The sequence below is a fragment of the Schistocerca piceifrons genome, chromosome X (assembly GCF_021461385.2).
Source record: "Schistocerca piceifrons isolate TAMUIC-IGC-003096 chromosome X, iqSchPice1.1, whole genome shotgun sequence".
NCBI classification, from domain to species: Eukaryota; Metazoa; Arthropoda; class Insecta; order Orthoptera; family Acrididae; genus Schistocerca; species Schistocerca piceifrons.
In genome coordinates this window covers 92936300-92959780 of record NC_060149.1, presented here as the reverse complement: position 1 = coordinate 92959780, position 23481 = coordinate 92936300, and the positions used below count along the sequence as shown (strand labels likewise).

General features: G+C 40.5%; 1 protein-coding gene across 1 annotated transcript in view; it reads right to left on the bottom strand.

The window, feature by feature from the left end:
- Positions 1-23481, bottom strand: part of LOC124721175 (leucine-rich repeat-containing protein 40-like) — a 221279-nt gene that overhangs the window by 36385 nt on the left and 161413 nt on the right. The window contains exons 7-8 of the mRNA XM_047246009.1: positions 8510-8704; positions 5119-5262 (exon numbers count right to left, since the gene is read on the bottom strand). Of these exons, the coding sequence (XP_047101965.1) occupies positions 5119-5262; positions 8510-8704 (339 nt within the window). The remainder of the gene's footprint in view (positions 1-5118; positions 5263-8509; positions 8705-23481) is intronic.

Here is a 23481-nt window from a genome sequence, read left to right as displayed (position 1 = left end):
TACACACTTCATTATATTGGTAAATCAGGTAAGCTATGTGACTGTTTTATGACAAGAAATAAGTTTACGAACTGTATATATTTGTTTGACCAACAGGAAGAATTGCTGTTACAGAAAGGGGTGAAGTATAATATTAGTAAAAGATTGGTAGGTAAGCTATTAAAAATACTTTACCTCCCATAGAATTTGCAATGGACACAATCAAGATTTCGAAAGTTGATCAGAATAAAATTGCTATTGCAGCTGATAAAGTGATTGGTAGGGAGTCCAGTACGACTAATGGTTGCATAAAAAATGATGTAAAGGTAGTAGAACGCATTAACAAGAAGTTAGCTGAAAACAGTGCTATTAACGTTAAAGCAGATAAGGGTAATTCAATGAGTGTGGTTACTAAATGTGAATATATTGAAAAATCCTTTAAGTTCTTTCAGGAGAATGGTATTAAAAGTGTTAATAGGGGCCGTACTAATGAGACTAAAAATAAACTAACTGATAAGCTTAAGTCATGTAATGGAACTCTCTCTCCATGGGAGTTGCAATATGTTAAAGTAATGAACTCGCTAGTTCCCAAATTGAGGGCGCAGATTAAGGCCCCTAAGGAACTGAAACTGGTAAGCCCAATTGTTGATGGTAGTGCAGGCCTCATATGTAAAGTAGCTAAAAAATGTCTATGCTTTCTTAATATGTATTATAAATTCAACTGGAAGTTTTCAATTTAAAAAAACAGTGTTGAGTTGACAAGTTTAATTAAAGATGTACCTATAACTGATGATATGACTTTCATTTCACTTGACATTGTGAACTTATATACTAATGTACCTGTGGATCAAACTGTTGGTATTATCACCAACAGTCTTAGAAGACTGTGCACTTTTTTTTAAAGTTGAAATCACTGAATTCATTCATTTGCTTTCTCTCTCTGTTTAAGATACATTTTTTTATGTTTAATGATAAAATATATGTTCAAAAACATGGCCTAAATATGGGCAGTACCATATCTGGATTTTTAGCAGACATTTTTATTAATTACCCTGAAGACAGATTCTTTCATAAATATCCCGATTTGGCTAGTAAAATTATTTATTACTACACATACATAGGTCACAAACTCTTGTTAATTAAAGGAAACAGAACCAACATTGATGAGATTTCACCTAAATTTAACAGTCTGCAAGAGAATATTATTTTTACAGTTGAAGTGGGTACCAGAGGAGCGCGGGGTGGGGTGGAGGGTGTTCCATTAACTTCCTTCACCTAGTCATAAGAAATTAAAATGTGAAAATAGTAATCATGATGGAATTTTTAGCAAGAATACTTGCATAGATGTTACTCTGGATTACAACTTCAACCATCTCAAGTAACATAAGAAAGCCTTTTTCAGTTTTACCATTAACATGATGTTTAAACTCCAAGTATCAGAAACTGGCAACAAAACTGAGCTTCAAACCATGCAATTTACAGCTAAAATGAATAATTATGCTAATGACTATGTAATGAACATTTACAATAAAATAGCTAAGACTTATGAGTAGGGAAGAGTGACCCTAACAATTAATGAGGGACAGTGTAAAAAATTTGTTATACAACCATACTACAGTATTATGAGTACCAGGATAGCTTCCATTTTCAAAAAATTTAATGTTGCTGTCTCACCTTTTACTGAAAATAGACTGGGCCATTTACAAACCAATAATACACATAAATTTAATTTTCTTCATGAATGAGGATATACAGGGTGTACATAAAGTCTGGGAATACTTTCAATTATTTATTGCACAAGAACCAAACATTGCACATATATCTTACATACGTCACTTTGAAGAGAAACCCTGAAAGTTTTTTTTTCTTCCCATGTATACCGCCACAACGTAGTTTGGTAATTTGCCGATAGTCAGCGTTAGTCGCAAACATGGCGAGTTCAGATGTGGAGCGAGCTTTTTGTGTGTCAGAGTTCGACAAAAACAAGTGTGCTACAGTTGTTCAGTGGATGTTCAGAACCAAGTACAGTAAGAAGCCACCAACAAGCAAGGCCATTTACCACTAATACAACAAATCTGTTACGATGGGTTGCTTGTACCCAGCAAAGAGAAGCGGACGTCCCAGTGTGAGTGAAGTGAATGTGGAGCACATACGAGAGACATTCATAAGGAGTCCAAAGATATTGGTGATCATGCATCCCGTGAACTCGAAATGGCTTCAATGACAGTGTGGAAAGTCCTGCACAGAAGCTGCCTTTGAAACCATTCAAATTGGAGCTAGTGCAGAAGCTCAATGATGATGACAAAGACAAGCATTTTGAGTTTTGTTCGCAATTGCAACAACTGAATGAGGATGGGGATGGCATTGTTGATCGCTTAATTTGTAGCAACGAAGCCACATTTCACACTTATGGGAAAGTTAACAGGCACAACTGTCGAATCTGGGATACAAAGCATCCACACGAATGCATTGAATTTGAGCGTGATTCCCCAAAGGTAAATGTTTTTTTGTGCCTTGTCATGCCGAAAACTGTATGGGCCATTCTTCTTCGCTGAGAGCCCTGTCACTGGACATTCCTACTTAGACATGTTGCAGCAAAGGCTGATGCCTCAAATGCAATCACTCTCTCCATTCATCTTTCAGCAGGATAGGGCTCCACCCCATTTTCATTGTGAAGTTCGTTGGTACCTGAATATGGAGCTGCAGCATCGATGGATCAGCCATGCTACAGAAGGGGACAAATGTTTTCTGAAATGGCCTCCCCGATCACCAGATCTCATTCCGTGTGACTCTTTTCTGTGTGGACACATTAAAGATCTGGTGTATGTACCACCTCTAGCATGTGATGTACCAGAGCTCCAGGAGAGAATACAGGAAGTGACTGCGATAGTCAACAAAGCCATGCTGGGATGGGTCTGCTACACTGAGGAGAAAAGGGCAGATAGTTCAATCTCCTTGAGAAGATTGGAGATATTCTGTAATCAAAAATCACTTGGTTACACCTTGCTTAATGAGCAGACAGCAATGAGGAGCACCCATTTTTAGGGGTACTTTAAATGCGATCCAATTATTTTGAAAGTATGGGACAATCCACCAGTCCACTGGTGTCACACGATTACTCACAATCTGACTACACATGATGTAATTGATGTGTTAAGCTTCTCCTCCAATAATTTTCATTTTCATCTTGTTTTACATGTTCAGTAACATCAAACTATGTGATTATTTGTCCCACTGAGGGTTTGTTATGTACAATTATGGACATTTAAGGTATTTTTCTATGAAGTGTACCACAGTCGCTCACTATATTTGTTTCACTTAGAAGTAATAATTTACAGGTGAAGCAAAAATTAATATTAATATAAAATGATGGTGTGAAAACTGTTATTACTTGTTGGATTTCTTCAATTATTAAATGAATTACAGTCATATAAACTTCGTTACTATACGTTGGAGGTTTTGTGAATGTCAAGTCAGAGGGTGTCATTTCTCCTATTGATGTATCTTTTATATTATTTATATTCTTGATTTCTCACGTTACAAAATTGCATTTTTTATTTTAACTAGTGTTTTACTGTTCTTTTGTATAATGTCTTGGCCCCCATTTAAATAAAATATACTCTGTGTAATAGGTTATTTGAATAAAGAGGTTCTGTGATGCCTATGTCATGCACCGAACTTTGCTGCTTGTAATTGTAAGTTGCATGCTCAGTTCAAAATTTGTTTGTTAGCTGCTATGTTCTTCTATATTGACGCCATGTTGAAGTTGTAATTGGTGCTTTTATTACATGAGTCTTCAAGACTCTAACAATCATCAGATGGCTATGAGTAATTTTTTCACCATCTTAACTGCCTGTGTTAAAGTGTGCAAAATTACAGTCACCTGTAGATTAATACATTTTTTTAGTTCCAGCCACAGCAGCAATCCAAATAAACAACAACAGTGTCTCACATTGTTTATTACACTCATCTCAATGAAATTCCAACACATGATGAAAAAGGAAAGATTTACATTCAAATACACGATATAGTATTGCACTAATCTCAATTAAGATGTATTTAATGTGTCAGAAGAAAGGTTACATTATCTTACATGAATAGTTAACTTGAGAAATATTTGTGCTAGGGGAGTGACATACTTATGGAATACTCACCAAATGCAAATATGAAAAAAAAAGAATACCAACAATGTTTGGACCATTTTGAAAGAACCCAGAATATTTTGTATGCCAATGTTTTACCCTGGTTGATAGCCAGCAGTCCTACACAAAACAGGCAAAGTCAGTTTCATCTGCCATGAATGGTAGCTAGTGTTTTATGCAATGCAAAATGAATTCTTCTTATTGATTACTTCTTAAAAGATAAAAGAGTAACTGATGATCAACTAGACGGAAAAATTGAGAATAGGTGTGGATTGAAGTAGAGAAAAGACCTTTCCTCAGTACGATGCACTTTTGTCAGTGGGAAAATTAAGCAATCTGAAATACAAGTTGCTGCAACATCCACCTTGTACACTGTAATTAGCACCCTCTGACTTATACCCACATCTAAAAAAAATGTAGTTGGAATATGTTTTCAGTCCAATAATAATATTATGGCAGTCATACACGGATATTTTTCATACCTACCAGAATAACACATTGTGGATGGAATCTGCAAAATGGAAAATTGTTAGACAACTCGCACTGACCTAAATGTGGCCTGTGTCAAAACTGTGTATATTTTACGTAAAAAACTATCCTTCACTGCCAGACAAAAAGCTTTTCACCTTGTCCATGCATTTACTGGTGTTGAGTTACGGCTTTTCCATTTACTAATTTAATAAAAATAAAAAATATGTTACACAGGCATGTTTACCGAGAAGAAGGAAGGATCTCATCAATAACACAGTTAAAGATGGAGCACAGGCTTAAATTGTGCAAGGGTGATGAAGGAAATTAGCTAAGCGCTTTCGCAGGAATTGTCTTGACATTCACCTAAAGTCATTTAAGGGAGTCTCAGAATAGCTAAATCTGGCTCACTGGATGGGGATTGGAACTGCTGTTCTCAAATACAGTGTCTTATCACTGCACCACCCAGCTCAATATTTCAGTGGTAAAGGATAAGCAGAAAATTAGATACACTATAAAAAGTACTTACCCTTCAGGTAATTCAGTGAGTCTGTTTCCTGACAAATCAACGACTGTTACAGATGCAAAAGCAGCTTCATCAAATACATATGGGGGAACATCTGTTAGATTTTTCTTTGCCAGATTCAGACAACGAGTTACTCTCAAGTTAAACCTGAAAGCAAGTAAAAGCAGATAGATGTCTGTTGGTAGCAACACCATATAAAACAGATCAAGTAATTCAAGAAAAACTAGGGTATAGATAAAATAGTCATGGTTACTGAGACCATATATCATTTTAAGGCTGGTAATGAAATTCAAAACAAATGACATGATTGACAAGGATGGGAAAGGAAATGGACTATGTACTTTTCAAAGAAATCATCCTGGCATTTACCTTCATCAGTTTTGGATATTTGAATGTCATTCTCCCAAATACAAGTTTTAAGATGTATGTAACAGTCCCAACAATTTATAAATTGTGTAGCAAAAAGTAATTTATTTTAATAACAGTATAACTTATGCAATAATGGCCATTTGAAAGTAAGTGACACATGGTGTCGATGATATTCTTGCAGCTGTTGTGTGTACACGTTGTTCCTTCAGTCTAATTATCATAACTATCTGAATGTTTCGTGATCAATGAAGATTATGTAAAAGTAGTATGTCCAACATTTAGACAACATAAATATGGTACACAGATCACCAATTTATTTTCACAATAAACAATTAATATGAATTATTTTATCAATTCAACCCTATCATATTGTCCTCAGATTCATCCTGATCTCCTTACATTTTTATTGACTCCTAGCCCAGTATTGATCTCACTGAGTGTAGTATGCTAACCGCTGCACCCCTCAGTGTGCTGAACACTGCATGCCTACACTAAATAAATAAAAAATAAAATAACTGTTTCCGCTAATTTCATAAATGTTCTGACCTGTGCAAGACTGTAGTGTGGTCCACTGTATCACATGCTTTTTCTTAATCGAGAAAGATATCTACTGTCCTCAACTTATTGTTTAGTCAGGTGTCTCATACAGAAAAAAATAATTTAAATTCGCGACAATTCTATCCTGAAGACAAACTGTGGGTATCACTACAATTCCACCTATCAAGATGTGTTGGTACTCTTTTTATAGACGACCTCCTTAAATGATTTGCAAATCCTGTTAGTAACGAAATCAGACTGTAATTGTCAGCCGGCCTGTGTGGCCGTGCGGTTCTAGGCGCTACAGTCTGGAACCGCGTGACCGCTACGGTCGCAGGTTCAAATCCTGCCTCGGGCATGGATGTGTGTGATGTCCTTAGGTTAGTTCGGTTTAAGTAGTTCTAAGTTCTAGGGGACTGATGACCGCAGATGTTAAGTCCCATAGTGCTCAGAGCCATTTTTTTTTTTTTTTTTTTTGTAATTGTCAATATTATCCATTTATTCATTTTTATTCAATGGATTAATAAAGAGTATCTTCATCTGTCTGGAAACTGACTGAGAAAAGAGAGAGTCCACAAATAGAGGACCGCACTAATGTGTCACACCATTATCTTTTTTGTTTTCCCAGGAAATATATGTATTATACCAAATAAGCACCTCATTATCAGTTCAAAATGAAGATTGAGAAATTTATTATGGATATTTAAAAAAACTATCAGAGCTCAATTCATATCTAATAAAATGCTGAATGAGATTCCACAGAACAAGGCTGACTTTTTGTATATTCCTAGGACAGACTGAGGGTATGTTACAGAAATCCAATATGAAAACTATCTACAAAATGACAAAACAAACTAGTGGGTGCCTGAGACTGACTACGGACAAAAAACATCTGCTCATAACACTGGAAATATATTTCATATCATGAATCTGCAGAAGAGTTTGAAACATAAAATAATCTATAAATAGCAGGATTCTGTTACACACACTGTAATGAATGCAGGCAGCAACATCTAAACAATTCTGCCATACCAAAGTAAGTGTTATGTAGAGGTGATTATGTCATCAATTTCAGTACCTTAAAAATTTTGCCTAACATTGACAGTTACCACATGTGTTTAATATTAATAAATAAGTGAAAAACTTTAACATACTGAGAGAAAGCCTAAAATGGATAGTATATGGATGCTGCTATGGCATCAAATCTCTATTGCACAATATAAATTATGTGCACAAAAAATAATCTGTGCACTTTGTTTAAAGTAATTCCTTTGACAATAAATGTTCATCATGTTAAACAAATTCCTAGAAGTGACAATGCATAGGTGTAGGTAATACAATAGTCAAATAGTTCAGTCATTACTCATGTAATGGACTGACTGAACGTTCAGTTCCATAATGTTAGGGACACTGTAGCTGGTGTAAAAGAGAGATAAGTTATAAATTGGTCACACAATCCATATTTAATGGCATCTGAAGTCTATAGGATTAACATCACATTTCATTATGACAGAATAATTTATATATTGATATAAGACCAGCAAAATTTTCTGACTTACAGCATCACAGAAATAATGGAAAACCTTGGTTGGTTGGCACTCAAACAAGTATGGTAATTATCTTATGAGGTCATACTAATTAATGCTGATGATGTGATTACGGAAAACAATTGCAAGAATATCCTGCAATACCCTACATATCACTTTTGTAGCAATCATTAAATAAAGATTAGGGAAACTACACATTGTACACAGCATATATGCAATCATTTCTCTGATGCTTCATCTGTGAACAAAATGGGAACATCAATCAAAAGTTATGCTACATATTTTAAGATTACTATCAGGATACAGATACAAAATGTACCATAAAAAAAATCACAATAAAAATAGAAGCAAAAAGGAAATTATGCAGTGTAACTTCCCATTTCATATGCTTGAGAAGTTTATAAACAGCACTTGATTGAGAGCTAATCAGATAGTCAAATGAAATGCATCAAAGACAGTTATGCTGAACAATATAAATGCTATGATAACAAGAAACAAATTAGCAAACACCACATAAAAAGATTAAACTATTGTGCCAATTCCCCCCCCCCCCCCCCCAAAAAAAAAAACATATACAAACACTTTAAGACAAACAAATTTATATGATAACACACAAGCTTCAAACAACTAGAGTACAAACAATTGATGAAGTGCAGTTAACTAAATAAAGATGTTAATTCACATATTTTGATCTCAACAGTTGTTTAGTTATGACTTTCACAGAGAGAGAGAGAGACAACACATAACATTCGAAACAGGCATTTTCTATAAAGGTCTTGCTTATCCACAATTTACGTGCCCTATAGTCCTTCAGATTACAAACTAAGAGCAACACTGTGAAAATTGAAGAATCTAAGCTATAAAAATTTTTGGTGACATTAAAATCTCAAACATGTTCTTCCAAGTTTTACATCCATTTCATTTCATGAAACTGTAATTACCTGTTGGGAAACTCCACTTCTTCATCCTCCTCAGCCCTGCCTTCAGGATGATTTGCCTCATCTAACTTCTTGCGCAACCACTGCAGTAAGTAAGGTGTTCCACATAATACAACATCCCTACGTACTTCTGACAAAGGGTTACCATCTACATGCAAGCTGCTCAAATGTGGTAGCAGGGCCAGTGTAGCAGGCAAACTGTAACAAGAAAAATATTAATTTCTATAAAAACAGTACCCATATAAAGAAGGTGAGTCAGTAAATAATAGTATTATAGCTTCAATTTTTAATAAATTTTAATAATGTGTGTAGAATCTGACACTATGAATATTAATGTGTTGATGAAGAGTGGTACCAGCAAGTGTATACTCGTGGATGACTCAAGACATTGCTTCAGACAGCCGCCACTAGGTGTGTTCTGCTTGGCGTAAGTAAAACTAAGTTTACAATCACTTGCACAGGCACTGACACAGAGACCAATGGAACAAACAGGCAGTACTGTGGTTGATGAGGAAGATGATGATGATGATGATGATGATGATGATGATGATGATGAAGTTCAAAAATTGAATGCTTCACCAGAAGTGAAGTTCAGAGCATAACAAAAGGCATTGTAAGCATACGTAAACAGTCCTGGGAATGATCCATACCAAAAGACATCAACAAAGACAAGGTCAAAAAATTTACTACCAACAGCACATATTGAAGGCTTCATAAGGAAAGGAATTAAGATTAGGATTTGATTCCTCATTGACACTGAGGTCATTAAGAGACAGAGAACACAAGTTCAGAATGAGTCAAGAATGGAAAAGGAAATCAGTCATGCCCTTCCAAAGGAATATCTCAGCATTTGCCTGGAGCAATTGGGGGGAATCACGGAGAACTCAAATCTGGATGGTTGGATGTGGATTTGAACCACCATCCTCCAAAATGTGAGTCCAGTGTGCTAACCACTACACCAACCAACTCAGTAAACGGCTTCAGAGAACACTAGAAACTGTCAGGCAAGTGGAGGGCCCTACATTCTACTAGCAGTCTTGTATCAGTGGACAGGCCCAAGTGGTATACCAATAGCAGCAACATCTCTGCTTGAGCGAGTTATAACCAAAACACTAAGCATGAATATCTCTGACTTGACCTCCAAATCAGTACTCATGCTGAATGGGGAATCAAAACCACTGTCTGATACTAAACCCTCTACCCCTATAATCTGCAAACAGGGTCATATAGGAAGGGGGGAGACTGGTTGTGGAACCCCGCCAAAGGCTTCCATCATACTACTTCACCTCAATCGGCTGGGCTGGATGCCAGTGCCATCTGAGGGATTGTTAGGTGATAGACAAGTCCAGTGGAGCAACTACATCCTGCCTGGAGGAGAGTGGGTGCCGGCTGCAGTCCAGATGGGGACAGTAATTCTGCCTTTCTGCCTTTACAGGCACTGCAATCTGTGGATGCTCAACCTCTGCCGACTGTTTGGGGAGTGGATCGCTGGCATTGGTGGGACCTGGAAGTGGCTTATGGGGTGGAAGCAATTCCACCTCCATTGGATCCAATCGCTGGTCGTTGTTGACCCCCATGTTGGTGCCTAAACTGAGACAGAGGTTGTAGCTGTGACAGGCAGGCTTGTCCCAGGTGTATTTGCCTGAATCATGCCCAGTCAGCTGCAGTGGAGAGGGGTGGGGATGGGGGGAGGGGATATATTGCAGTGTGGGCAGAGCTGATTTTGATGTTTGACTAGAATAGTGGGCGAGTCCTGTGCCTGTGTGGAATTTTGGCTGGACTGTGTACATTTACAGAGGGGGGGGGGGGGGGGGGGGAGTCCAGTATGTTATGAGGGAGTTGGTGAATGCTTGCCCAGTCAGCTATCATCATCATCATCATCATCTCCTCGTACATCAGCATTTTGAAGGTCCTAACCATCTGCTCAGCTTCAGAAGTGGATGCTGGATGGAATGAGGTAGTGAAATGCATATGCTGTGAATTGAGAGATATTGTCAGAAACCAGGGTGGAAGGTGCCCCTTCTATTGCAAATGTGATGGTGAGGGCACGGTTGGTAGCTGTTGTGGTGGTTAAATCCCTCTGTGTCACACATGGAATCTTAGAGAGGGCATTGACAAATAGCAACCACACTGATCCTCAGAATGGTCTGGCAAAATCAATATGACTCTTTTCCAGGGGTGGTCAGGGCGGTGCTGATTGATTATGGGCACAAATGTGGCAGCTCTGGCTCTTACCTTCTATGGTGACATCAACACTGGGCCAGTACACATGATGTCGCATTACTGCTTTCGCTCTGCACATTCTTCAACGTGCAGCTGAAGAGGCTTCAGCATGCAAGAGTGTAACTACCATCCGGCATCCAAATTCCCCCACAGCTATCTATCATTGGTTGCAATAGTTCAGCATCATAATGAAAATCGTGTGTGCCATCCCAGGTCTGCATCTTAGGCAAGTGCGTTGGCCAACCCCTCCATACAGCAGACAACACCCTGGGAAGTAGCCTGTTTCTGTTGCTAGTTCATGTGCCATAACTGGAAATTCATTGAAGGTGTGTTACGAGTGGTGCCAAAAGTAAGAGACAGCCCTTTATGCTTATCAATCTCTGCATCTAGGCCATACATTAAGTAGGAAAGTGCACCAGCATTCGAATGCTGCGTCGGGGGCGTACAATGGATCTCACAATTATCGATACTGAGGAACAATGACCATTGCTGCAGCCACTCCACCATTTTATTGGGAAGTTTAGAGTGTGGACTAAATAGTAAAAAAGGGGGGCTTGTGATTGTCGATGACGTGAAATTTAGTACCACTGCAATATATGTGAAACTTCTTAGTGGCATATACAATAGCCAATGACTCTTTCTCTATTGGCAAATACATTTAATGTTCTTGATTAAAATGTAATGGGCTGTTCTGTGCAATCGATGTATTCATGGGACAGTATGACGGCTTTTATTTATCTTTTCCGCTGATGTACCTAGTTTGTTTGAAACGAAGTGTTTAATTCCACAATATTGGCTAGTTTCAACTGTTCGCTCCATTTCAAGTGCACGTTTTCATCTTTTAGCACGTATGGCATTATGCCATAATAAAGAACCAAACATGAAACAATACAGTGCTGGTACTCCAAGAAAATTTACATCCCGAAAACCACACTGAAAAGCTTAATATCAGATCGAGGCCTCCTTCGTTGGGAATCTGGACATACAAATGTGCAAACACACAAAAAACATAAACATTATATGACGGCAATGCTGCAAGCTGAGGCATCAGTCACTAGCATTAAGAGTTTACCCATATTGGATGTTGCTAAACAAGAGGCCAACCGAAGGCACATTATAAGATGCAAGAAAGCTTTTTGGCATAGTTCTGATCACACAAATGTAACTCCTCTTTTACAGAACTGTTCACGCAATTTATTACTCAAGCAGGAAATCAGGGCAGCAAGGTATAAATTCATCATAATCATTATCATCATCATTATCACTACCACTTCCACTACCACTACCAATACTACTACCACCACCATTACCACCTCCACCCACCAAAAGCATTATGTCTTTTTTTGTTTTGTCTGCCATGGTACCCATCGCTTTCCTGGGCATTGATCCGAGACTGTTTTGGATACTAGTAGTAACTGCGGAAATTCACCTGGCTGCCTTACAAGTGCTGCACAAGTACAGTTGGCTAGGGGGGCTGATATTTTGTTGCCTTCTGACCTGTCTGATTTTCTTTTACGGGTTTACTCCCCTACGGAGGACGCCTTCCCTACACCTAAGAGTCCATCACACCCTTTACAGGGAATAAATTTCGTATTATACACTACTGGCCATTAAATTTGCTACACCACAAAGATGATGTGCTACAGACACGAAATTTAACTGACAGGAAGAAGATGCTGTGATATGCAAATGATCAGCTTTTCAGAGCATTCACACAAGGTTGGCGTCGGTGGCGACACCTACAACGTGCTGACATGAGGAAAGTTTCCAACCAATTTCTCATACATAAAAAGCAGTTGACTGGCGTTGCCTGGTGAAACATTGTTGTGATGCCTCGTGTAAGGAGGAGAAATGGGTACCATCACGTTTCCGACTTTGATAAAGGTCAGATTGTAGCCTACCGCGATTGCGGTTTATCGTACCGTGACATTGCTGCTCACGTTGGTCGAGATCCAATGACTGTTAGCAGAATATGGAATCGGTGGGTTCAGGAGGGTAATATGGAACGCCGTGCTTGATCCCAACGGCCTCCTATCACTAGCAGTCGAGATGACAGACATCTTATCCGCATGGCTGTAACGGATTGTGCAGCGACGTCTTGATCCCTGAGTCAACAGATGGGGACGTTTTCAAGACAACAACCATCTGCACAAACAGTTTGATGACATTTGCAGCAGCATGGACTATCAGGTCGGAGACCATGGCTGAGGTTACCCTTGATGCTGCATCACAGACAGGAGCGCCTGCAATGGTGTACTCGATGACGAACCTGGGTGCACGAATGCAAAACGACATTTTTTTTGGATGAATCCAGGATCTGTTTACAGCATCATGATGGTCATATCCGTGTTTGGCAACATCATGGTGAATGCACATTGGAAGCATGTATTCGTCATGGCCATACTGGCGTATAACCCGGCGTGATGGTATGGGGTGCCATTGGTTACACGTGTCGGTCACCTCTTGTTCGCATTGATGGCACTTTGAACAGTGGACATTACATTTCAGATGTGTTACGACCCGTGGCTCTACCCTTCATTCAATCCCTGCGAAACCCTACATTTCAGCAGGATAATGCACGACCGCATGTTGTAGGTCCTGTGCGCGCATTTCTGGATACAGATAATATTTGCCTGCTGCCCTGGCCAGCACATCCTCCAGATCTCTCACCAATTGAAAACGTCTGGTCAATGGTGGCCAAGCAACTGGCTCATCACAATACGCCAGTCACTACTCTTGATGAACTGTGGTATCGTGTTGAAGTTGCATGGGCACCTACACTCCATCCAAGCTCTGTTTGACTCAATGCCCAGGCGTATCAAGGCCGTTATTACAGCTAGAGGTGGTTGTTCTGGGTACAGATTTCTCAGGATCTATGCACCAAATTGTGTGAAAATGTAATCACATGTCAGTTCTAGTATACTATATTTGTCCAATGAATGCCCATCTATCATCTGCATTTCTTCTTGGTGTAGCAATATTAATGGCCAGTAGTGTAATTAACTTTGCCCGGGAGTGACAGTATTTCTCTGAGGTTTTGGGAGCTGGTAAGTTACTGATTGCATCCACATGATCCCGTTTGGGTGTGAGCCCTTTTTTTTACATAATATATGGCTTAAGTCCTTTACACCTGGCTCAAATAAACTATATTTGTTGCAAACAACACACACTATGTGATCAAAAGTATCCGGACATTTGGCTGAAAATGATTTACAAGTTTGTGGTGCCTTCCATCAGCAACACTGGAATTCAATACGGTGTTGGCCCACCATTAGCCTTGATGACAGCTTCCATTCTTGCAGGCATACATTCAATCAGGTGCTGGAAGGTTTCTTTGGGAATGGCAGCCCATTCTTCATGGAGTGCTGCATTGATAAGAGTTATCGATGTCAGTTGGTGAGGCCTGGCATGAAGTTGGCATTCCAAAACATCCCAAAGGTGTTCTATAGGATCTAGGTCAGGACTCTGTGCAGGACAGTCCATTACAGGGATGTTATTGTTGTGTAAGGACTCTGCCACAGGCCATGCATTATGAACAAGTACTTGATCATGTTGAAAGATGCAATCGAAATCCCCAAATTGCTATTCAACAGTGGGAAGCAAGAAGGTACTTAAAACATCAATGTAGGCCTGTGCTGTGATAGTGCCATGCAAAACAATGAGGGGTGCAAGCCCTCTCCAAGAAAAACATGACCACACGACAACACTACCGCCTCCGAATTTTACTGTTGGCACTACACAAGCTGGCAGATAACGTTCACCGGGCATTCACCATACCCACACCATGCCATCGGATAGCCACATTTGTCATTCCACACAACATTTCTCCACTGTTCAATCATCCAATGTTTATGCACCTTACACCAAGCAAGGTGTCGTTTGGTATTTACCCGCGTTGTGTGTGGCTTATAAGCAGATGCTCGACCATGAAAGCCAACTTTTCTCACCTCCCACCTAACTGTCATAGTACTTGCAGTGGATCCTGATGAACTTTGGAATTCCAGTGTCATGGTCTGGATAGATGTCTGCCTATTACACATTACAACACTCTTCAACTGTCGGCAGTCTCTGTCAGTCAACAGACAAGGATGGCCTGTACGCTTTTGTGCTGTAGATGTCCCTTCACATTTCCACTTCACTGTCACATTGGAATCAGTGGACCTTGGGATGTTTAGGAGTGTGGAAATCTCGAGTACAGACATATTACACAAGTGCCACCCAATTACCTGACCACGTTCGAAGTGCGTGAGTTCCACGAAGCACCTATGAAATCCCCAAACCACCTTCCCTACCCTCTGGCTCCTATCCTTGTAACCGCCCCCGGTGTAAAACCTGTCCCATGCACCCTCCCACCACCACCTACTCCAGTCCTGTAACCCAGAAGGTGTACATGATCAAAGGCAGAGCCACATGTGAAAACACCCACGTGATTTACCAACTGGCCTGCCTACACTGTGATGCATTCTATGTGGGAATGACCAGCAACAAACTGTCCATTCGCATGAATGGGCATAGGCAGACAGTGTTTGTTGGTAATGAGGATCACCCTGTGGCTAAACATGCCTAAGTGCACGGCCAGCACATCTTGGCACAGCGTTACACCGTCCGGGTTATCTGGATACTTCCCACCAACACCAACCTATCCGAACTCCGGAGATGGGAACTTGCTCTTCAATATATCCTCTCTTCCCGTTACCCACCAGGCCTCAATCTCCGCTAATTTCAAGTTGCCGCCACTCATACCTCACCTGTCATTCAACATCATCTTTGCCTCTGCACTTCCACCTCGACTGACATCTCTGCCCAAACTCTTTGTCTTTAAATATGTCTGCTTGTGTCCGTATATGTATGGATGGATATGTGTGTGTGAGTGTGTGTGCGCGAGTGTATACCCGTCCTTTTTCCCCCCTAAGGTAAGTCTTTCCGCTCCCGGGATTGGAATGACTCCTTACCCTCTCCCTTAAAACCCACTTCCTTTCGTCTTTCCCTCTCCTTCCCTCTTTCCTGATGAGGCAACAGTTTGTTGCGAAAGCTTGAATTTTGTGTGTATGTATGTGTCTGTCTGTGTTTCTATTGACCTGCCAGCGCTTTCGTATGGTAAGTCACAAAAACGCATTTCCTTTGCAATTTAAATTTTATGCTCTCGTTCATACATTTTTGCTGCAGTATTATTCTGAAGTAGTGGGATACAGTAACATCCTTTGTTAGAGTATCGGTTCTTACCAGTCAAAGAAATAAAAATTAACTGAAAACTATAACAATGAAAAATTTCCGGAATTCTAAAAAATTCCCTGGTTTTTCCCGGTTTTCTCCCAGATGAAAAAATTCCCAGGTCTTTCCCGGATCTCCCGTTGTCCCGGGTCGTATACACCCTGAATGATGATGATTAGGACAGCACAACACCCAGTTCCTGGGCGGAGAAAATCTCCGACCCAGCCGGGCCCTAAGGATTGACATTCTGTCCCGCTGACCACTCAGCTACTGGGAGCAGACGGTGATTAGATTTTCACTTAGCTTGTTTGCTTTATTTGAATATTATAAAAAGATACTCTTTAAATGACATGAAATGTTAGAGTCTTCTTTGTACATACAGACCGTAGATACAAAAAGCACACATCCCAAATTGATGCTACTCCGATAACTCATATTCTGGTTTTTACTACAGTTACCAACCTTTGGGAACATGCAGAAAACTGTTTTACCAACTTTCCAACATCCTCCACTTAAAATACAATGTTTGTTTTTAATATATCTAACTTATTTTTAATTATTCAACAGTGGTAGTTATTACTTACTATTTTTCTATGAGAGAAGTTATAGTATATGTTTGACAATAGCATTTCTAAATTACTCAAACTTTGACTGTTGAAGAGGTTCGGTAAATATGTCTGACAACTACTGCCCTGTGGTACAGTACTTTATCTCATGCAAACCTTATCTATACTGCTCACTGACACAGTGCAACATCACTGCTAAATGTTTGCTTCGTCTAACTGTCCAGATCTGATAATTCAGACAGCACTTTGGTTGTCTACATGAAGAATGGTCTTCTCTTCTTGACTGTTCTTGTATATGATCTTGATGCTCTTTTTTTCTGGTACATTCTGCTGGTGCTAAGTATTCTGTTACAGTTGATGATGTAGCTACTACACTTTGTTTGTTGAAACACCAACTAACAGGAGCATCATTATAAAGAACAATGTATGCACTTGTACTCTTCCAATCTCTAAGCCTTATGCATAATCAGCATTACAATACACATTTAGATGAATAGTATTATCTCTTTTCTTTTTGTGGGTATCTTGGAATTCTTTTGACTTTTGGTAATCCCTGCAAGTCAGTACTCTGACTGATAGTTGGGCTTCTACTGATTCAATATGTGGATATGAGCATTGCTTCTCTCCATAACTCTTTCTTCCATTTGCTATCGAAGATCACAGTTCCTACCCGATTTAATATTATCACACACACACACACACACACACACACACACACACACACACACACACACACAGCCTCCCTGCTTTCCCATGTTTTTGCTTTGCTGTGAAACTACAAGAATTTCTATTGTCTTCTGCATACACACAAACCAAATAAACAGACACCACACACTCCTAAAATCACACGACTCAGGTAACTCACATTCTGCTTTAAAGTCACAGCCCATGCTGCATACATTTGCTTACGTTGCTTAAAACATTGATTAAATTTGAGTCTAGTTTCAACATGGTTCTGGTTACTATAATAGGCAGCTAGCAAACCAAAAACATAAGAAAAGCTCACACCGTTTGGGACCAAAAGTGGGAGGAATTTACATACAATTAGAGACAGAATTAGCAAGGCTAATTGCCTCATCCCTATGCTAAACAGCACAGCTTTACTGTCTGTTAACACAACGTTATATGCAAGGAGATGAAGCGCTAACAGCATATTGCCTAGAGACAAATTCGAAAAACTATCCAAACACTTTCAGATTGTTTTGGATAATATAGGAGATTATAATGCTGCCAATTCTTTTATATCTTGTGTTTATCTGTTGTGTTCAATAAACTAACAAAAAAAAATGTTATTTAGTATGCACCGCGCTAATGCAAACGAATTACAACTGATTATGATAAAGGTACAAAAGTCTTTTTCAATAAAGCAAAATGTCCCAAACTGTCACAAGTTTGCAGCATCACATGTAGCAAATTTGGTTTCAAAACAGGCTGTACCTGTGTTCAGTCTGCAGTGATACTGAAGTAGCGTTACAGGAAGGATTACCAAAAGAGAGTCATTTGTCTGTCAGCAGTCAAGTAGCCCATTGGTAACCAGAACCTCCTTCACACACTGCCTCAGAAACTAAGCTGGGGGAAAAAATGCTTCAAAAGAAAGACACAGGGAAATGTAACTGTCTGACCACTTACAAAAAAACATGCATGAGCCATTCGCCCTGTTAACACATTAAATGCATCTTCCTAAAATTTTTGGAAACAAGTTGGATACATCACAAAATCTTAAAAGCTGAACCACATTCATCTGAAAGTCACTTAAAACAAATGGCAGATTTGCTGGCAAAATGGCCACTGCCATCTTGACCAAAAATAAAACACAATCTAGGAAAATTTGGCACACAGTGGTCTGTATGCTGCAAGCATCAAACATTGGAGGGTCCTCTAGCCAGAGCAAGAAGCCACACATCAGAGAACTGTAGCCTAGGCAAAGATGTGCGAGGAGGACCTCACCGTATCTTTGTTGCTGGAAGGAGGTACTCCACAGCCCTGTAGTGGGCTTTACGAGATGCAGCTTATACTCATGAAGGGGGATGCCACACTACAATAACTGAGAATCATGACACTCCTCCTTCGCTGCTACACCCGCCATTTCATTCCCTGCAATACCCATGTGCCATCATACCCAGCAGAAAGATATCTGCTTTCCCAGCTGCTGTAGATGAAGGAGGGTGTCCTGGATATTCTGGACAACTTTCCTGGGTACAAGCATTGTATACACTGAAGGACAATCAGAGAATCTAAACAAACCAGGAATTTAGCACTTAAAGCATACCTTATCTGCTCCAGTGCCTGAAAGATCACATATAATTCTACAGACAGTAAAGTCTCTAAGCAGTCAGACCTTGAGGACACAATCAGGGAAAACAACATATCAACCAACATGGTCTGGTGTTCATTTAAAATGTCACAAAACAATGTATGAAAAACATATGCAGGATTGATATCTCTCCTGTATTGCACCAAATCTAAAATTACTTTGGATCTCTCCAGTAACCACAGTGGCAGACAGTTAAAACCCTGGATTTGGGATTGTACTTGCTCCACACCAAGTGACTCCAGTACACGCTGTATGTGGATACCAAATGGTAGTGTTGCTTGAGGAAAGTTGGAGAAAGGCATTCCAGAGGTGGACGAGCAACAGTATGGTATGAAGGTGAATTCAGAGATACGAGGAACTTACATGCTGGACGCACCATGAGGAGTTGTCATGGGACTGTAAGAGGAAGTTTACCAGCACAGCACAGAGACTAGGTATGGTGTGGGTCTTATAAGCATCTGTGGTCAGCCAAATCCCCTCATAGTGGACAACATGAATGATCTTCAGATAAGAAAACCTCCTGTAGCCTAGCCACGATTCCCCAAGACCTGTGGTTAAGGCACTTCATGATGTTCAGTGCCTTCAGAACTCTGGCTTTCATTTCCTCAGGTGTGGCAACAATCGCAATTTAGAGTAAAAAATGAGGCTCAGTAACTTCACTGAGACTTTAAAACACAGAACGGTATTGCTCATATGCAAGTAATGTAAATAAAAAATATTATGAGAATACACTTATCTGCAGAAAACTGAAAAATTGATGTTCACATAGGAAAGACTACTGAATAGCCACTTCTGGCAGTGTCACACCATTGACAGCGGACAAAATTCTGCAAAATCCACACTGAGAGCGACTCAAGAGTTTCCTGGTCTCTAAGAACAGAACAAATGACAGCTACCCGTTCACTCCAATGAGTTTCCTACACAGCTCATTAAGGCAATACTCCAGTAACTATTGGGTCCAATGTGGCCTCTTTCCACAAGATGGGGAAGAGGAGACATTAGAGGAGAATTTCCTATAACACTGAATGCAATTCCCGATTTGGTAGTGATAAGGTGCAGTATCATGAGTCTCAGACTGTGATGATTCCAGCTCTCACAGGGAGAAAGGGTAGTTGTAAGACTCAGACCACCAGATCCTGGCTGGCATTGGCAGCAGCACATCTTGCAAAATGCTCTGCCAGTGTGTGTGCAATGTCTTCGGGATTTGTTTGGACATATCCCTGTTTCAGCAGTGCAATTATTGGTAAACGGCTGTGTTTATCAGAAATCCTCTTGATCGCTTCCCACACTTTTGTAGAACAAGTGGAACAGTTGATGGAGTCCAGGAACACTTGCCATAACTTTTTCTTGCTCTCCTCGATTATGCGTCGAGCCCTGGCTCTTGTGAACGAAAATGCTGTGAGGTTCTCTGCTGTTGGGCAGTATTTAATCCATTGAAAAGCCACACACCTGAGCAGGATTGCTGAGTGACACTCAGCAGTCCACCAAGGTACAGATTGCCTTGTAAGATGACTTGAGGACATTGGTATAGGTAAGTCAGCAGTATGATGGATTACTCGTGTAATGTGGGCCACCCATTCCTCTACACTGTCACAGTATTCAAACACAGCTGCCTGTCTGAACAGTGTCCAGTCCCTTCACGGAATGCTCCATCAAGTACCTTCATGGAATGCTCCATCAAGTAGGTGGATGTGGAGTGGGAAGTGGTCACTAACATGAGGTAGTCAATTACATCCCACTGACAGAGTCTGCAAGGGCTGGAGAGTAGAAAGAGAGGTCGATGGCTGAGAATGACCCAGTGGCAGCACACAAATGAGTGGGAGGATCTGTATTGAGGATGCACAGCTTGTGAAACGTCATGAGACTCTGCAAAACCGACCCCAAGGGCAACTAGACTTTGTGTCCCAGAAGCCGTGATGGGCACTGAAGTCTCCCAGTTGAGAAATGGTTAGGGGAGTGGTTCCAGGAGATCTATGAAAGCCTCAGAGTCTATTGCATCTTGTGGTGGTACACTGAACAAACAGTGATCCTGTGACACACATGAATTTCAAAGGCACCTGCTTGCAGGTCAGTAGTCAGGGCAAGAGCAGAGATGTGTTATTGATGAACACAGCATCCCCTCCCTTGGTTCTTTCCCTAGTTATGTCATCCTTGTGATGGAGCATATAGCCCCACAGTATAGGGGTATCAGATGCTTTAAAATGTGTTTCCTGCAAATGGAAGCACAGAGGAAGTTTCTGTGCTAGAAGTTTCAGTTCCTCCATGTGTTCTGAACCCATTAAGTTCCACTGTATAATGGGAGCTATCTATCACGGGGGTAGCACTTTAAGCTTGATTTTCTGCTGGGGAGGGGAGCCTGTAATGGGTGGAGACTCAATCTTGGGGTGAGATGATTTCCCCAGTCTGATATCAAGATCCATAAACTCTGAAGAAAATTCGAGAGACACATCAGAGAGGATGACATCGACATCGTCAGACTGTGTGTACTTCTCATCTCCATTGGTGGGTGATTCTTCGCATTCGACTTGGAATTTTTTGTCTGAGGAGGCTTTTGAGCCACAACCGCAGATATGACATTGGCAGTGCTGGATGATGGACAAGACTGGATGTCTGGAGGGACAGGGAGTTCCACAATGTCAGCAACCACAGCCTTTTCTGAAGTTCTGGGGGAGGGGCAGGCTTCAAAGTAACTGTAGCAGCAGCACAAGTGCATTGAAAAACACAGGTAATACTGCTGACACTAGCAACCTACATTTGTGTAGTTGTATTGGTTTTCTGGACTGGCTGTTTGAGAACAGAAGCAAAGAAGACAGTCAACATGGGCAGCTGCATGGTCTTGCATGTCTTTTTAGCTTCATCATATGGGATGCACTTTGTGTCTTTATCTCCTGGATCTTCCATTCTTCAAGAAAGACACTGCAGTCGCTACTCCACACAGAGTGAGCCCCAGAGCAGTTGACACACTTTGGAGGAGAGGAAGAACCAACTCCATCATTGGTAGCTTTACCACATTTGCCAAGTGGCTTCCCCCTTACAACCAAGTGTAGTGTGCCCTAAGTGTTTAAAACAGTGTGTTGGGTTTGAGAAATAAGGCTGTGCACTTAAGCGAAGGAAACCTGCCTTAACATTCTTTGGAAGTTTGGTGCTGCTCAGTGTATGAATAAAAGAGTGTGGCTAGACACCATTGACCCATTTCATAATGTTTTGTTAATCCACAATGCCTTCCCGGAACCACTTAGCTTTCAGTTCTTCTAAGGGAATGTCAACTAAATCCCTGCAAGTCACAACACCTTTGTTATAGTCCCCAAGGCATTGAGCCATCTGGAGGATCTTCACTTGCTGGGAACTAGACATTTCGACCAACAGGGTCCCATTTTGCAAGCGCTTGACAGATTTTGAAGTTCCCGCAATATCCTCTAAACCTTTTTGTAAATAATATGGTGTTCTGTATATAAAATGGTGAAACTTTATTGAAGCTACCTCCTTCCTGTTTAACTATTGTAAACACATTCTGACAACTAGCGTGCATTCTGTTACTATTAACTGAAGTACTAACTACCAAGTCCTCTTGTTTGATTGGGTGTTAGTATCTTCCAGTGGCCCACAATTTCCACTGGGAAGAGGAAGGGGAAATTTCAAAGGATCCATCCTGGTCCCACGAGCAGCTAGTGAAATAAAAGAGCCCTGTGGACCTAGGTAAGCCTTAGACAACTGAGGTGCAGCAGGTACACCACTGAGGGCAGAGGGCAGTTGGAGGCAATGCTACTGATGCAGCTTTATCTATCCACTGTGCAACCCAAGTTCTCAGGCAGTATCCATGGTACTCATACCTGTGTTGATGAGATTTGTGTCTTAACATCTCATAATTCATCACCAAGAATGCTTTCATGTTACCTATGCTAATCGGACTAGTTATACTTCCCTCACCTTATCTGATGAATTGTCACTAAGGACACTTACACGTAAGTTGTACTAGGCATATCTAACTGCCAGTGAACACATGTTACCCTCATTTTTCACAGAAAACTTCAAAGGTAAGCAAGATGTGGTTTTTCCAGGGCTTTCAACACAGTTCCAAAGGGACCTTACACAATAGCAAATTCCTCAAATGATTGGCTGTTGCTCAGGATAATTACTTGTTATCTCTATATCATATCTCTTCCAGATACACTAGTCACCAAGAAGGGATTGCATTGGGTAATACACAAAAGACTGAAGTGAATGCCATGTGATTTGCGTAAGGACTACATCGTGGCTCCAGAGGGCTCTCAAAAACAGTGAACTTCACAACTTGTGCAGTCTGACACCTGCTCCAATATGGCTACAAAATTTAACAGTACCTACTGTACACTGTCACGGTGTTTCTTAGACAGCTTATATTACACTGATATGCACGCAGTTTTTCATCAAAAGCCATGGGAAGTCACTGAGCTAGTTTTGTTCTGCATAAGTCCCAGCCTCTCTATCAGTCACGCACCACCTCATACGTGCGTTGAATTCCGTGACACAAGCAACTGGAAAATTCCTCTTTATCTCCAGTGGTTTCATTTGTATAATTTCTCAAATAATTGAGAAGCCTTAATTACATTCATTTCACACATACTATACAACGTGCAGCTCCAATTTGTGAAACCTTCCCAGATTTGGTCCCCTGAAATTTT